The following is a 16,699-nucleotide window of genomic DNA, read 5'->3' on the forward strand; positions in this document are numbered from 1 at the left end:
AATGCAGCTAAAGCAGGAAGACACTCTAAGCAGGAGGCAGCAAGTACACCGCAATCTCCCCTTGGACCCTAATGGAGAGAGCCCAGGACCTGGAGTGCCAGAGCCTTTGGAATAGAAATGCTTCTTAATTGATAACAAATAGGTCAATATCAGAAATTGACAGGGCTTTATCAATGGAAATGACATTAAAGAAAAGGCATTATCGCATGCTTTGCTTTTGTGCCCTAAGAACCATGGGCTCCTTCCATCTGATTTGCAGCTACAACCCCTGATGTGTGCTGTCTGACTATTAGCATAGGGGCTCTAAGAGAGCAGAGCCCTGTCTGGCTTTTATGTGTGTATCCCCAGTGCTTAGCACAATGCTTTGTAATGTGTGTAACAAGTGTTGTAGAAATAAGTGTATGTAGAGTTAAGAGCTTAAGAAATGTTTCATTCATTCATTCCTTCACTCATTCATTCATTCATGCCTTTCTTGATAGCATTTAAACTAACAAAAACACCACGAGTAAAAGCAAACTGACTGAATTAACTATAACCAAAAATGACATTATTTTACAGTGAGGGTGGTTTATTTGGTTTCAATGTTTTATTAGGCAGCACTATTTCTCATCACAGGAATGAGAGAGGCTAAATAACTATCAACAAGGAAGCATCATGATTTTAACTGAGAAAAAATCATATATCTTAAAAATCAAATAAGATATAGTAATAAAACTGAGAAAGAATTCTCGATAGTATAATGTTCCATGAACAAGCCACAATCAGAGCTCACTCGTGATTAATAGGAACTATAGTTTAAAATTGTATATTTTTACTTCAACATTTACAACCAACTATTTATTGCATGATACAGTGGGAAGAGCAGTAGATATGGAGTCATAAAAGCCCACTGGACACTTGGTCAATTGCCTCAACTTTAAAACAAAAAGTTGCACTGCATTAGCTCTTCCTGCTCCAGACCTGTGATGCCATAATCAGAGTTGCATTTGCTACTGAAGAACACTCAATTTAGATAAAAGCTATAAAATCTACCCCCCACCCCCACACTTGGTTTTACTTTTCTTCAGTCTCCATTTTTTGGTGTAATTTTAACTCAAAAAAATGAACTTATGCATAAAGATATACTCACTTGACTTCGCAAGAGTGAATACTTAATTCCTTGTGCAACAGTCCACTGGTAAGATGGTACACCAGTACAGAACCATTACTTGTGCCTAGAAAAATGATGAAACAAAAAGAATTAAAATGCCCTTAAGTTCAATTCCAAATTAAGAATAAAGGATTTTCCTTTACCTAGATTTAACTACTTCATAACTTTTCCTACCATCCTACAATTCCAAATTCTAACCCAAAGAAAATGTTCTTTGTTCTTCCTCTAGCAACAAAGATGGAACTGAGTTTAGGCACTTGGAAGGCTGGTTCTCAACAAAGTTTTAAAATATTAATTCAACGTACATCAAGACCTTTTACTCTGATTCGAAAACTTAAGCTTTTAGAAAACTCTCATATTACTTATTTGGTTCCTGAAACTACATATAGGAGCATGAAGTTCTGCTATTTCTGCATGTACTTTTTATGCAGTCCTTATGGGGGATTTTAGCATTGGGCCAAGCAGTCATTACAGAATTCTTCAGGTAATTATTACAGAGATTCAAATTTTTAAATAAATGCATTATAAATAAGCCTTAAAGCCATGGTCACAATAAACATCCTAATATTGTATTAAGAACTGGTCCCCGTCAGTGATCTTTGAGAGTTCATAGAGACTGGGAGAAAAACCCAAGGACAAACACTGTCTTGATGGCCCCCACATCCTAATGTGTCTCTTGAAGCTGGTCCCTCCCTACCTGTCCACTGCTTTCACACTTCACTCTCTTTGCTCCTCCAGCCTTGCTGCTCTTCCTCCACCTCCTGACTTCATGCCTTTGCACTGCAATGTCTCTGTTCCCCTCCATTTCGGATTCCTCCTTCTCACTCAAAGCTCACCTGCTGCTGAAGGTCTTTCCTGGTCCTCCTCCCCTCCCCATGAGATTCATCCCTCTACATAGATTACATCTTCTACACATGTTATTATTTTTATGTTGTCTTCTCCATTAGAATGTGAGACTCCTGAGGGCAGGGACCAAGTTTTTACATTTCTTTGTATCCATAGCACTTAACATACTATCTGGCATATAGTAAGTGATGAATAAAAACTTGTTGACTGACTCACAACCAAGTTCTTTCCCTTCTGCCTACAAATCTCCCCCACCCAGAAAAAAAAACAAAACCATCCTAATACCTTCCCAAGCCATCAAGCTAACAAATTATATCACTTCTTCCTTTCACAGAGAAAAATGATAGCAAAATGCTATCTTACACATATCACCTTTGTGATCTGGCTTCCATTCTCATCACTCAACCACAACTGCACAGTTCAGAGTTACCTGCTTCTTAATCTCCAGTTCTGATGGCCTCTTCTCAGTTATGCTTCCCCATGTCTCTGTAGCACTGAACACTGTTGACCACCCTCTTTTCCTGCACACTCTTTCTTATCTGGGTTTTCTTGATACTGCTGCCTCCTAGTTCTCCTATTACATGTCTGACCAGTTATTCTGTCTCAGTCACCTTTGCTGGTTCATCATTATGTCAAATTCATGTTATTCCCCACTCTGTCCTGGGTCCAATTCTCTAACCATTTATTTACTAATCTCACTAGTTCCCACGGATTTAATTACCATATCTCTGTACATGGCTCTCAAATTTATATATCCTGCCCCAATCTCTCCTGAGCTCATCATATATTTACAACTGCTTACTGAATAATTGAAAATGGAAGTCTCTTAAGCATTTCAAACTTAACTCAAAATTTTAAGTCATATTCCCCTCCCTGCCCCAAATCCTCTCTTCTGAATTCTCTCATTTCAAAGACACCACTATGCTTCCAGTCAAGAATGTTTACAACATGAGAATTGTTTTTGACTCACTTCTACTCTACATAGCCAATCAGTTGCCTAATCTTTTCATTTCCACCTCTACAACCTCTCTTCCATCTCCTTTTCTCTACTTGCAAAGCCACCACCCTAGTTCAGAATTTCATCATCTCTCGCTTGGACTACTGCCAGACTAACTCAAGTCTCTCCCTTCTACAATTCATCTTCCACAAAACACCCAAAGTGATTTTCCTAAAACGCAGATGTGATTGTCAGTTTGCTATACAATATACTCCAAATGCTGCCTATTTATTCTGGAATCAAATTAGTTCCCCCGTTTAACTTTTAAAGCCTTTTATAATATGGCTCCAACCTACCTTTGCAACCTTTTCCTACATTACTTCCCTTCTCTCGTGCTACAATCTAGCCAAATTTGCCTTCCTGCTATTTCTTATGCAAGATATTCCACCTTCTCTCTCTGTAGCTTTGTACCCAAGGCCAAGAATATCCTCTTTTTTCTTTCTTTCTTTCTTTTTTTTTTTGACAGGGCAATGAGGGTTAAGTGACTTGCCCAGTGTCACACAGGTAGTAAGTGTCCAGTGTCTGAGGCTGGATTTGAACTCTGATCCTCCTGAATCCAGGGCTGGTGCTTTATCCACTGTGCCGCCTAGCTGACCCTGGAATATACTTTTTATCTTATCTATCACTTCTTAGAATCCCTGGTTTCCTAGAAAATCTGCTCAAATGACACTTTTTACATGTAGTGTTTACTAGCTCTTTACCCTAATGACTTTATATTTGTGTCAGAGATTTTATACACACACACATTTACGTATGTTTCCCTGATGGATTGCTGCCTCCTTGAGGAAAGAGTTTTTAATTTTTCTTGGAATCTCTTAAACCTAGTAAAATGCTTAGAAAGGTATTTAATAAATATTTATTTAACTTTCAATAAAAGGGAAGAGATTTTAATCTGAGAAGTGTAAGTCAGTGAGTCTTATTTCAGTTTCTGAAAATATTTTTGAAGGCATTATTAAAGGGATGATTAGTAATACTTGAAAAAAGAGGTGGCAATCATAAAGATGCATCATGACTTTATCAATAACAAGTTACATCAGATAATAATGCCTAGATAATAATAGCTATTATTATATAGCACTTACTCTGTGTGCCAGGCACTGACATATAGTAAGTTAATCTAAAACAGATTCAGAATTTTAGTGTATCACAAGCTGGATGAGTTAACAGTAGGATGAGATGGCCAAAAAAACTTTAATGAGTTCTTAAGTGGCACTGATAAGCACAGTGACCAAGATTAAAAAGAGGAAAAGTCCTGCTATACTCGACCAGATCAAATCTAGAGTACTGTATTCAGTTCTAGTTGCCACTTTTCAGAAAAGGCATTGATAATGTAAGTAAGAATCACTGGGATGATAAAGGGCCTCAAGGTCATGGCATTTAAGTATTAGTTCGAGGAAATGGGGATGTTTAACATGTAGTAGAGAAAGCTTTGGCAGAGTATAGCATAGCTTTCTTCAAGTACTTAAAAGGTTTTCACATACAAAAAGGATTAAATTTGCACTGTTTCCCCCACAAGTCAGAAATGGGAGGAATAAGCAGAAGATTTAGGTTTGAAGTTAGCAAAAACGTCTAAGCAATTAGAACTCCACAAAAGTAGAGCTAGCTGCCTTAGAAGGGCAGTAGATAGGGGTGGCTAGGTGGCTCAGTGGATAAAGCACCAGCCCTGGATTCAGGAGGACCTGAGTTCAAATCCGGCCTCAGACACTTGACACTTACTAGTGTGTGGCCCTGGGCAAGTCACTTAACCCCCATTGCCCGGCCAAACAAAACAAAAACAAAAACAAAAAAGAAGGGCAGTGGATTCCCCCCACCAAATGTTTTCAAGGAAAAGCTTGATGACCATTTGTTTGATGAATTGTAAAGCATATTCTAGGAGTAGTGATGCTATTTTGCTACTTGCACAATTTTAGTTCACTTGTTGAATCTATGAAGCTCCTTAGCAAAATAATTCCAGAGAAATACATTTTTCCTACTTATTTTCCCATGAAATCAATACAGTATTGGGGCAGCTAGGTGGAGCAATAGATAAAGCACTGGCCCCAGATTCAGTAGGGACCTGAGTTCAAATCCCACCTCAGACACTTGACATTTAACTAGCTGTGTGACCCTGGGCAAGTCACTTAACCCTCATTGCCCTTAAAAAAAAAATCAATATAGCATCATAATATAAGCTCAATATAAATCATACCTATATCGCTTTTAAAATTTTTAAGTATCATGTAAATATAAGTTATTAGTCATTTTTATTATTATATTATATGCCTTCAAGATGAAAATAATAATCTTGGAAGAACTGAAAATGAGTATGACTGAAGGCAATGGAGAGCAATGTGGTGGGCCAGAGTAGTCCAGCATATAGCCAATGAAAAACTTAAAAGAAAAGGAGCAAAAAAAAAAGTCATCAGGAAAACACAAGAAAGGAAGAGAAGATGTGGTAAAGGAAAGAAGTGACAGGTGGATTGCCAAGGTTTTCTACTATTATCTTTACAATGTCAGAAAAAGGGAGGAAGGCCTCTAGCATGTTGGGTAGATGCTATGTAGCCAATCTTTGGTTGAACATGGATAATACTTGCATAGAACGGTATGGATGTGTTACATTCTATACCGGTGGAGGGGAACATACAAACTGAATACATCACAGATCCATTTGAACACTGGGGTTCAAATACTATGACATAGTAGTTACTAACTTAGATATTGAAAAATGACCCTTCTGGAGAAGTAAAGCCAACAAAAGGTCAGTGAGACATTTTTCTAGTCCAAGACACCATAGGAGTTAGGCAGAAAGGACCTGTAACACCAGGGTAGGAGCCGGCCCAAAGTGTGGCAAGTGTGTCAGTGGTGGGCTTTGGAGGTGGCCACAACAGAGGCTTCTATAACTCTCAGCTCTGACAGTAAGAGGGTCATACAACTGGTCAGAAAGAGATCACAGGGAAGCCTTTCCTGGTGCTGGGCACAGCTGGTGCTGACTGGCAACACTATTACCCAAAGCAATTCCAGGGTGGAGAGGAGTACTTGTGGTCAGTCACAAGGGAGTAGAGAGAAGCACTAGAACCTGTGGCTACTGTAAGGAAGGAGGGGACCTGGTCACAGTTGTGAGAAAATAATTATTAATAATCAATTTCTTGGGGGAACTCAGCAATCAGTTCTTCCTCTCACCCCAGTCAAGTTCTCCTGGAGACTTCATCAAATCGCATCTACTGCAACAAACCCAAGGGAACAAAAGGAATGTAGACAGATTCTTTGGCCTAGATTGCAGGATTGATGGGATTAAATCACACCTAGATAATGGACTCTGGGAGGCAGCTAGGTGGCACAGTGGATAAAGCACAGGCCCTGGATTCAGGAGGACCTGAGTTCAAATCTGCCCTCAGACACTTGACATTTACTAGCTGTGTGACCTTGGGCAAGTCACTTAACCCTCACTGCCCTGCAAACAATTAATTAATTAATTAATTTTAAAAAAAAGATAATGGACTCTTCCCTGAGGGAGGAGCTTAACATTCCTTTCCCTACAGAGTTCAGTGACCTGATATCATCCCTAGAGTTCATTATAGTATAGACTACCTTCAAGTCAGGTCAACCACTTAGATTTAAACAATGCTAACCAATTAGATTTGATGTATAAGATTCATCTATTATCAAAAAGGGATAAAAAATCTGGATAGCTAAGCCATGTTGGGTTCTCTTGGATCTCTGGGACTACTTGGTCTCAGTCTCCCTTGCTCTGACTCTCATGGTCTCCTTGGGGCCACATACTATTTCTCTGGAAGACCACATGGGGTTTTAGGGGAGCTTTTTTCCTGCTTATGCTAACTGGCATGCTAAAGCTCTCTCCCTACCTCCTCTATCATGCTGCCTGGGGCCATGAGAAATTAGGGAGACACGTGGTCAATCCTTTACTGGTATGATATTGATAAATTAATATGTTTATCCAAAACTTGTGTCTATAGTAATTATTTCAATGTCAAACAGTTTCAGGACCAAGAGAATCATTAGTGCTTATAACTGTAGGGGAGCAGGGGCCCTTCCTGGGTAAAGACCAGGGCAAACACCAGGAAAGCAATGACCATAGTTTTCTCCAGATCACTCTACCTTGGATGTACTGAAAACTTGCAGATCCCCCAGAACTGGCTCTAAAAACAGCCACACACACACAAAACCAAAAACTCAAAGCTTGACACAGTGCCTCCCCACTGCCAGGCAAAAAAGAGCCCAACTTTAAAATAAAGTTCAAAGTCAAAGAAATAGGCTGGGAAAATGAGCAAATAACAAAAAAAGAACTTGACCACAAAAGCTGCTACAGTGGCAGGAACGACAAAGACATAAACTGAGAAGAAGACGACAATGTGAAACCAGCTACAACTAAAGCCTCAAAGAAAAATACTAACTGGAGCCAAGGTCAAAAAGAATTCCTGGAAAAGTTAATGAGAGATACAAATGGTAGAGAAAAACTGGGAAAAGAAATGAGAGTGATGCAAGAACATTATGAAAAGAGAATTAACAGCTTAGTAAAAGAGGCACAAAAAATAATGAATAACACCTTAAAAAGCAGAATAAACCAAATGGGAAAAGAGGTACTGAAGAGCTGAAGAAAAGAATTCCTTAAAAAAGCAGAACTGGACAAATAGAAAAAGGGGTACAAAAACTCACTGAAGAAAATAATTCCTTAAAAATTAGAACAGGGGGGCAGCTAGGTGGCATAGTAGATAGAGCACCAGCCCTGGATTCAGGAGGACCTGAGTTCAAATCCAGCCTCAGACACTTTACATTTACTAGCTGTGTGACCCTGGGCAAGTCACTTAACTCCAATTGCCTCACCAAAAAATAAAAAAAATTAGAACAAGCAAGTGAAAGCTAATGACTCCATGAGACATCAAGAAATAGTAAAAGTGAAAAGAAAAAAAAAAAAACAAAAGAAAATGTGAACTATCTCATCCTAAGAGCAACTGATTAAGAATATAGATCAAAGAGAGACAATTTAAGAATTATTTAATTATCTGAAAGCCGGGATCTTAAAGAAAGCCTATACATCATATTTCAAGAAATTATAAAGGACAACTGCCCCAATATCTTAGATCCAAAGGGTCAAATAGAAATTGCAAAGATCCACTGATTATATCCTGAAAAAAATCCCAAAAGGAAAACTTCCAGGAATATTATAGGCAAATTCCAGAGCTCTCAGGTCAAGGAGAAAATACTGCAAGCAATCCAAAAGAAACCATTCAAATATCATGGAGTCACAGTCAGGCAAAGGATCTAGGATTGAAATTAAGAATAACTGACTCAGCAAAACTGAGTATAATCTTTCAGGGGAAAAAATATCCATTTAATTAGAGAGCTTCCAAGTATTCTTTTTTTTGGGGGGGGGCAATGGGGGTTAAGTGACTTGCCCAGGGTCACACACTAGTAAGTGTCATGTGTCTGAAGCTGGCTTTGAACTCAGGTACTCCTGAATCCAGGGCTGGTGCTTTATCCACAGCGCCACCTAGCTGCCCTGCTTTCAAGTATTCTTAATGAAAATCCCAGAGCTGAATAGAAAATCTGACATTCAAATATAAAATTCAAGAGAAGTATAAAAAAAGTGAACATGAAGCAGTAACCAAAAGAAACTCAATAAAGTTAAACTGTTTACATTCTTATATGTAAGATGATATATGTAACTCCTACAAGTTGCTGTTGTTTAGTTGTTTTTCAATCATGTCTGACTCTTTGTGACCCCATTTGGGGTTTTCTTAGCAAAGATATTGCATTCCTCTGCCATTTCCTTTTCTGGATCATTTTACAGACAAGGAAATTGAGGTAAATAGGGTTAAGTGACTTGCCCAGAGTCACACAGCTGGTAAGTGTCTGAGGCTGGAATTGAACTCGTCTTCCTGACTCCAGGCCCAGTACTCTTCCACTGAGCCACCTAAGCTGCCCAAACTCCTAAGAACTTCATCATTATTAGAGCAGTTAGAAGGAATCTACAGAGGACATGAGTGTGAGTCGATTATGTTGGAATGATCTCACCACCAAAACAACAACAAATAATACAAATAAATGAAGGGATGAGAAAGAGGAAAGCAGTAGAAGGAGTAAAGGAGAGATAGAATGGGGAAATTTTCCTCACATAAAGGAAGCTTGCAAGGAATATCTTTAGGAAGGGAAAATGAGGAGAGGAGTGGGAAATGCTTGAAGAACCTCATTCTCTTAGAAATGGTTCAAAGAAGGAAGACTATACACACTCAGATAAAGAAATCTATCTTACCCAATAGTTAAATCTTACCCAATAAGAAGGAAAGGGCGGGGCAGCTAGGTGGCGCAGTAGATAGAGCACCGGCCCTGGAGTCAGGAGGACCTGAGTTCAAATCTGACCTCAGACACTTAACACTTACTGGCTGTGTGACCTTGGGCAAGTCACTTAACCCCAACTGCCTCACCAAAAAAAAAAAGGATATTAGAAGGAAAGGGAATAAGAGATATGGGAGAATGAAGATAGGATGCAGGGAAATTCAGTTAGTAATTTTATCTGTGAATGTAAATAGGATGAACTCACCCATAAAACAGGTGGATAGCAGAATAGATTTAAAAGCAGAACCCAACAATGTGTTGTTTACAGGAAACAAATTTGAAACAGAGAGACATATACAGTGTTAAAATAAAGGGCTACAGCAAAATCTATTATGTTTCAGCTGAAGTATAAAAAGGCAGGGATAGCAATCATGCTCTCAAAAGAAAAGCAAAAACAGATCTAATTGAGAGAGATAATCAGGAAAAAACTTTCTGATAAAGGTACTACAGACAGAAAATGAAATATAAAACATTTTTACAGCAAGTTTCTCTGATAAAGGCTTCATTTCTCAAATATATAGAGAACTGAATCAAATTAATAAAAATAAGAACCACTCGCCAATTTGACAATGGTCAAAGGATATCAAGTTAGTTTTCAGAATAAGACATCAAAGCTATTTATAGTCAAAAGAAAAAAAGCTTTAAATGATTATTGATTAAAGAAATACAAATTAAAGCAACCTAAGATACCAGTTCATACCTATTAAGAAATGACAAATGTAAAAACAAATGTACTAATACACTGTTGGTGGAGTTGTGAACTGGTCCAATCATTCTGGAAAACAATTTGGAACTTAAAGAATTAATTGTTATTTGAGGTTTTTATGACCCCATCTTTTGGCTAGAACCACACGCACTGGCCTGGGGATCCACAAACTGCACGGTGCTCCACCCACTGGTTGTAGCTGTCGCCATGGCGCTGACACTTCACGTTATTGCCACTCGCTGATGCCTACATGGGCCTGGCAAAATTATAATGATTGGAAGCCCAGTGAGGGCAGTCATGTGACTGTCACAGCGGCCAGCCAATTGGCTGGGGGCTGTGTGTGGTCAGCCTGGGGTCTGCTGGGAAGAAGGGAGGTTTTTCACCATTCTAGCTTGAAGCTGTGTTAAGGGCTAAAATTCTAGCTAGTCTGTCTAAAATATCTAATGAGTGGTCGCCAATAAATTATAAGCTTTAGCAAGAGTTAGGCTTTTAAGCATTTATTAAGGAAAACAAGAATTTGGTAAAGAGAGAGAGAAAGGCCTAGATTTCTATCTATTAAAGGGAGAGCACATTTTTAGCTCCCTTCTCCGCCAGCGTCCCCAGGCAAGAGAGCGAGACTGAGCGCCAGTCTCTTCCTTCCTCCTCCCACTAGTCCGCGTCACTTCCTGACTCCTGGTCTTGCCCTCAAAGACCTTCCCTTCATGGGCAGAACTCTTCTACAGTAAGTATCCAGCAGGTGGCGTTATTCCAATCGTTACAGCTGGAAGGTGACAGGATGCTGCTGTGTGTTCTCAGCTGATTCCTGGGCGGTGGTGTGATTCAGGTTGTATTACTTCCCTTTACCCATTTTATTTCCTTTCCTTTAATCCTACGTATCCTGTTTGTGTGTTTTTTAAGTTCATTCTTGTTAAATAAATTCTGCTCTGTTTTGAGGGAGGCCGTCAGTCTCCTTCCTTGCCCCAATATTGCAGCGAGCTGCCTAGCTAACACTCCCCAATTAAAAATTGGTGCCTACATAACTATGTCCAAAGGGAAATAAAACTTATCAACTTTTGATACCACTACTAGGTCTGTATTCCAAAGAGATCAAAGAAAAAGGAAAGTTACCTATATATACAAAGAATATTTACAGCAGCTCTTTTTGTGAGGGCAAAGAATTGGAAATTAAGGAGATGCTCAACAATTGGGGAAATGGTCAAACAAGTCTTGGCATATGATTGTGACAGAATACTACTGTTCTATAAGAAATGACAAGTAAGGGGCAGCTAGATGGCACAGTGGTTAAAGCACTGGCCCTGGATTCAGGAGTACCTGAGTTCAAATCTGACCTCAGACACTGAACACTTACTAGCTGTGTGACCCTGGGCAAGTCACTTAACCCCCATTGCCCTGCAAAAAAAAAAAAAAGAAATGACAAGTAAAGAGGTTTCAGAAAAAAAAAAAAAACATGGCAAGGTCTAGATGAACTGATACAAAATGAAGTGAGAAGAACCAGGAGATTACCGTGCACAGTAACAGCAATGTTGTAATGATGACCACTGTGAAAGACTTGACTACTCTGATGATACAGTGATACAAGACAATTCCAAATGACTCATGATAAAAAAATGCTATCCACCTCCTGAGAGAGAACTAATGAATTATGAGTACAAACCAAAGTATGATGTTCTCCCTTTTTTTTTTCATTTTCTTTGTGATATGTCTAATATGGAAATATTTTGCATGATTTTACATACATAATTAATTGATATTTTCCTTGTCTTCTCAATGTGTGGGAGGGAGAACATTTAAAACTCAAGATTTTAAAAGAATGCAAAAATAAATAAGAAGTTATAAAAAATAAAATAAACAATATATTCCGGCTACTACATTTATATAATTATGAAGTATTCTGAGTAAGAACTAGTCAAATACTTACCAACAGCAAGCAGTGGCTGATACTGTTTTATATTTTTTGTGGTAAGCGGTGGGCACATACGGATGGCAAACTGTGGCAAAGGAAGTCCTGAAAGAAGTCCTGTGAGCAGAAATTTCAAATGTACTTCCTGCAAGGTAGGGCCTCTTAGGTGCTCTTCTCCAGCAATTGTACTTTGCCCTGATTTACAATCAAAACAGCAGCCTATTAATTATAAGCAAATCTGATCTAAAAAAAAAAATTACTTAAAAAAAAATACTTTAACTTGCCAATAAAATAAATTTTATGTTCCAGAAAGAAAATGGCATTTCAAAGAGGTAAACTTGGACCCTTCAAAAGTTATGCAGGACACTGGAGATTCTAGATAGGGAAGCCATTTCGCTCCTTGCCTACATGACTGACCACCTTGTGTAGCTTCATCTATAAAATGAATGGGTTAATCCAATGATCTTTAACTTCCCAACCAGGGTTTTGTGACTTTTTAAGACTTTTTCCACTCATGCCTTCAGTCAAGGTTATGTCTCTTGGCAATGAGCACTGAGGTCAGGCAGCGGATAGGATTAAGGGGCTGATAAGTGATACAGATGACTGTCAATTCACATCTACAGGCTTGTGTTTAGAACTAGGAGCCACATTTTAGAAAAGACATTGATAAATTAGTCAAGAAGGACCAGCAGGGTAAAGGATTTCAAGATTATTCAAGGATCAAATGAAGGAAATGAAGATGTTTAGCCTAGAGAACAATGAAGAAAGGTATCAGTGCAAGAGAAAAGAAATTGCGATAAAATAACAGATAGCAGTAGAAATAGCTGGGATAAAATGCTAGTCTTTGTGAAGCTACTATATACATTTAAGAATAATGGTAGGGGCAGCTAGGTGGCACAGTGGATAGAGCACTGGCCCTGGATTCAGGAGTACCTGAGTTCAAATCCAGCCTCAGACACTTAACACTTACTAGCTGTGTGACCCTGGGCAAGCCACTTAACCCCAACTACCTCACCAAAATAATAATAATAATAATAATAATAATAATAATAATAATAATAATAATAATAATAATAATAATAATAATAGAAAAGTAGTTAATTTAAAATATAGTCAACTTTTTAAAGTGCCCCCTCAATCTATCAAACAGATAATAGCAGGTGGTAATGAAAATACTTATTTTAGTCCTTGTATCCCCAATTGCCTAGGATATATTAGTTACTTTCTGTTTCTTGAATTGTTTACAATTTAAAATTTTACAATGAGGCATTTCTTTACATAGTATATTAAAGATATCACTGTTATCAGAGTTTTAAAAGACACCAGTTCCAACTACATTATAAATATTTCAATTATCAAGTCAACCAAAAATCAGAAACTATAAGATAAAAAACCCTCCCTCACAAAAAATTGTGGGCAGTTAAAAACAAAAAAACCTACTGTATCTTTACAGTAAGGTGTAAAAAATATGGTGATCACAAATTACTCCCATATCAAAACCTGAAGGTCAACTTAAAAAAACAAAACAAACAACAACAACAACAAAACCAAGAGGTATTGGCAATCTGGCAGAGAAATCTTTATGTAATGAAAAAAAAAATTCTAATTCCAACCCAAGAATTAGAAAATAGAGAATAAATATGTTAGCATAAAATGAAAAATGAGAGACATCTTGTATATATCCCTAGGTATTCCCAGCACAGAATTCAACTCTTTTCAGACACTAGGGAACTTTCCTCTATCCTTCCTTCATTAAAGGATTTGCACTTAAGCATATCATAGTGGTTTACATCTTAATGGTCTTTATTGGATGAGCATAAATCAGTCCAATGCTTTTAATTGGATAACAAGAAAATGCTTTCCATTATCACAGAGTACACACCACAGTGCAAATTAAAGGTTTAATTAAAAGTTATAATTAAAATGTTTAAAGTAACAAAGCCTCTCTTAATTAATGCTTTTAAATCAATTGTATTGTCAAGAATTGCTACATAATTTGTACTATTTTGTCCCTTTAAAAACAATACTTTGCATTGTTTTGATACCCAAATCCTATAAATGTCTGAATGAAAAAACTAAACTGCATTATAATAGTGGGTTTATGATATATGTATTTATTCATTCATTTATTTATTTAGAAAGGACAATTTACTCTGAAAACCGGTTTATGTTACATTCAATTCAACATTTATTTAGTAGCTATTCTGAGCAAAGTACCAGGCTAAGGGTTTATAATCTAACAAGAAGTTTAAGTCTTATATTTAAAAAAAAATTATTAAAAAATTGAAAAAATATGATCAGAGGCACAAAAGAGAAATAAAAGTTTCATAGGGATCTGAAAAGAAGTAGCTTCTGGCTATGGGTGGACGTCTGACAGTTAACAGAGGGGTTAAAATCAATCCAGGAGGACTGATACCAGGGTGTGCAGGCAAGAAAGCTCAGGGCATAGTGAGAATGTTGAGCCTTCTAACATGGGTGCAGCCTGACTTTCAGGAGGAGAATAGCAGGAAACAGGGAGAGAAATCCAGGTTAGGACTAGATCCACGGCAGGCTAAAAAGTACTGGATATGTTTGTTAAGGAAACCCAGCAAACAGGTTAATGTGGGCTTGAACTAAGGAAGTAGTGATGGAAAGGAGGGAAGAGAGAAGATATCCACAGCAGAGATCAAGTCAGCAGGAATTGGAAACTAACTCAATATGAAGGCTGAGGGGGAGGGAAGAATCAAAGATGATTCCAAAGATTCTGGTCTAGGAAATTAGAAGAAGGTGTAATTAAGGTGATAAAAACTGATCACTAATAAAAACAGAAATGACAGGATAAGGTTTTAGGGATGTGAATTCTCCATACCATGCCAAGTATGACTAAACTTTCCAATAATGGATAGTACTATTGGAATGAAATTAGAAAAAATACAAAATGTAGCGAGTAAGAATGGTCCAATTCCCAAACACTCACATGGTTATAATGGGGGAAAAGCTCTTAGTACATAACTTTACCCCACTTGCAGTTGGAGCCTCCCAATTAAGCATATAACTGTCTACAAAATTTATGTTTGCATATTAGAAAAGACTGTCTCCCTTTTCTGATTCTTTATCCCTAAGGCCTTATATGGTTTAAAAAAATATTGATTTATTCATTCTGCCCCCCCCACATAATCCACCCAGAAACACACACACACACACACACACAGAGTGAAGGCAGGGCATCCATATCAAATGAGGAAAACTGAGGTCCAAAAAGGTGAAAAGGTTTGCCTAACATCCCACAACTAGTCAAAAGACTAACAGAAGAGGAACTAGAGACTAATTTGTTGGATTCCCAACTGTGCTATATATTATCATGTTGCTTCTCAATAATGAGCTTCAATTCCAACAAATCAAATTCCATTTTATGACAATGTAGGTATTTTCTAATTTAAACATTTTATAGCTCAATTACATATTAAACATGAAACCCTTCTACATATTAGTTCTCCGATTTCTAATCTTAATTTTATAAATAATTGTACATCAGTGGCTATGCTGACTTTCTTTCACAAATCTCAGCCCAAAATAAAGTTAGGGGGGAAAAACCAAAAACTTACCAATCATATTATCTAAAGAAAGGTCTGGAAGTTTATTCTGTAATGCTCCTACAGGAATTCCACAGAAAGATATTGGTGAATATAAAGGTGATGTACCTGAACTGCTGCAAAGAAAGAGTTGGTACAATTTACAAAGCTCAAAATAACTTGAAACTCATATTATATATAGTAACAAACTATTAATTTGAGATTATGGCCCTAATATTATTTTTTGTGATTCTTTTCCCACAGTATTTGCCCATTTTACCCATAAAATATCTCCAAATCTTAATTTGTTTTTCATTTTTCCCACTGATTACTTGTATTTTATGAACCATGTAGTGGTAGTGGTAATACTACTACTTGAAGAAACAACAATAATGTTAAAAGGCTATGCAAGTCTAAGAATTACGTTACCTGTTACGAAAGTTTCTATAAGAAACAGTAGACTTCAATTCCCATATCATGACTCTCCCATCACTCACAATGAGAGCAGCAGAATTTTCATTAACAGGACAACACACCATACTGAATGGACGGACAGTTTTGGTCACTCTAATTGCATCACACTGGCTTCGCAAATCATAGGTCAGCTCCTGAACTGGGTCTGGATCTTTATGTAAAAGAATTGCTAACATTATTCCAGAAATAAAAAATTTCAATCCTATATCAACAGAAGCAGTAATATGACCATTTTTTAAAAAATCTAGGGGCAGCTAGGTGGCGCAGTGGATAAAGCACCAGCCTTGGATTCAGGAGTACCTGAGTTTGGGTCTGGCCTCAGACACTTGACTTACTGGCTGTGTGACCCTGGGCAAGTCACTTAACCCCCCTTGCCCAGCAAAAAAAAAAAAATCTATTCCACAAAACCTACAATTTTTTAGTAACTTTATCACAGAAAGATCATTCAATTCCTAGAGAAGACAAAGATCATACCCTAGTATATATAGCAAATTTAAGTTCTGAAATAATAACTTGAATCAAAATCTTTTAACTTTTTTTTAAGGCATTTCCATGACACATGACCAAATAATAGTATGTAGTGATTAGTTCATTACTTCAAGAATGTAACTCCTCTAAGCCTTAGTCAGTGATTTCAAGAAATGCTATGGCTGAAAAGTTAACTGCCAGGCAGCCAGCTTGCTGATAACACTACCATAAGCTTAAACCTAAATCCTTTTCAATCCTTTGCCAATGTAGTGAG

The 16,699-nt window shown here is 37.5% G+C and overlaps 1 protein-coding gene across 2 annotated transcripts in view; it reads right to left on the minus strand.

The window, feature by feature from the left end:
* The window catches only part of WDR11 (WD repeat domain 11), an 85,744-nt gene that overhangs the window by 56,265 nt on the left and 12,780 nt on the right, over window positions 1-16,699 (minus strand). Inside the window, exons 8-11 of one of the 2 annotated variants that reach the window (XM_043985898.1) lie at window positions 15,913-16,108; window positions 15,517-15,617; window positions 11,951-12,127; window positions 1,130-1,214 (exon numbers count right to left, since the gene is read on the minus strand). In XM_043985898.1, coding sequence (XP_043841833.1) covers window positions 1,130-1,214; window positions 11,951-12,127; window positions 15,517-15,617; window positions 15,913-16,108 — 559 coding nt within the window. Of the gene's footprint in view, window positions 1-1,129; window positions 1,215-11,950; window positions 12,128-15,516; window positions 15,621-15,912; window positions 16,109-16,699 lie in introns of both variants that reach the window. The other variant, XM_043985897.1, reaches the window with a different exon arrangement.

Source organism: Dromiciops gliroides, chromosome 2, assembly GCF_019393635.1.
Source record: "Dromiciops gliroides isolate mDroGli1 chromosome 2, mDroGli1.pri, whole genome shotgun sequence".
NCBI lineage: Eukaryota > Metazoa > Chordata > Mammalia > Microbiotheria > Microbiotheriidae > Dromiciops > Dromiciops gliroides.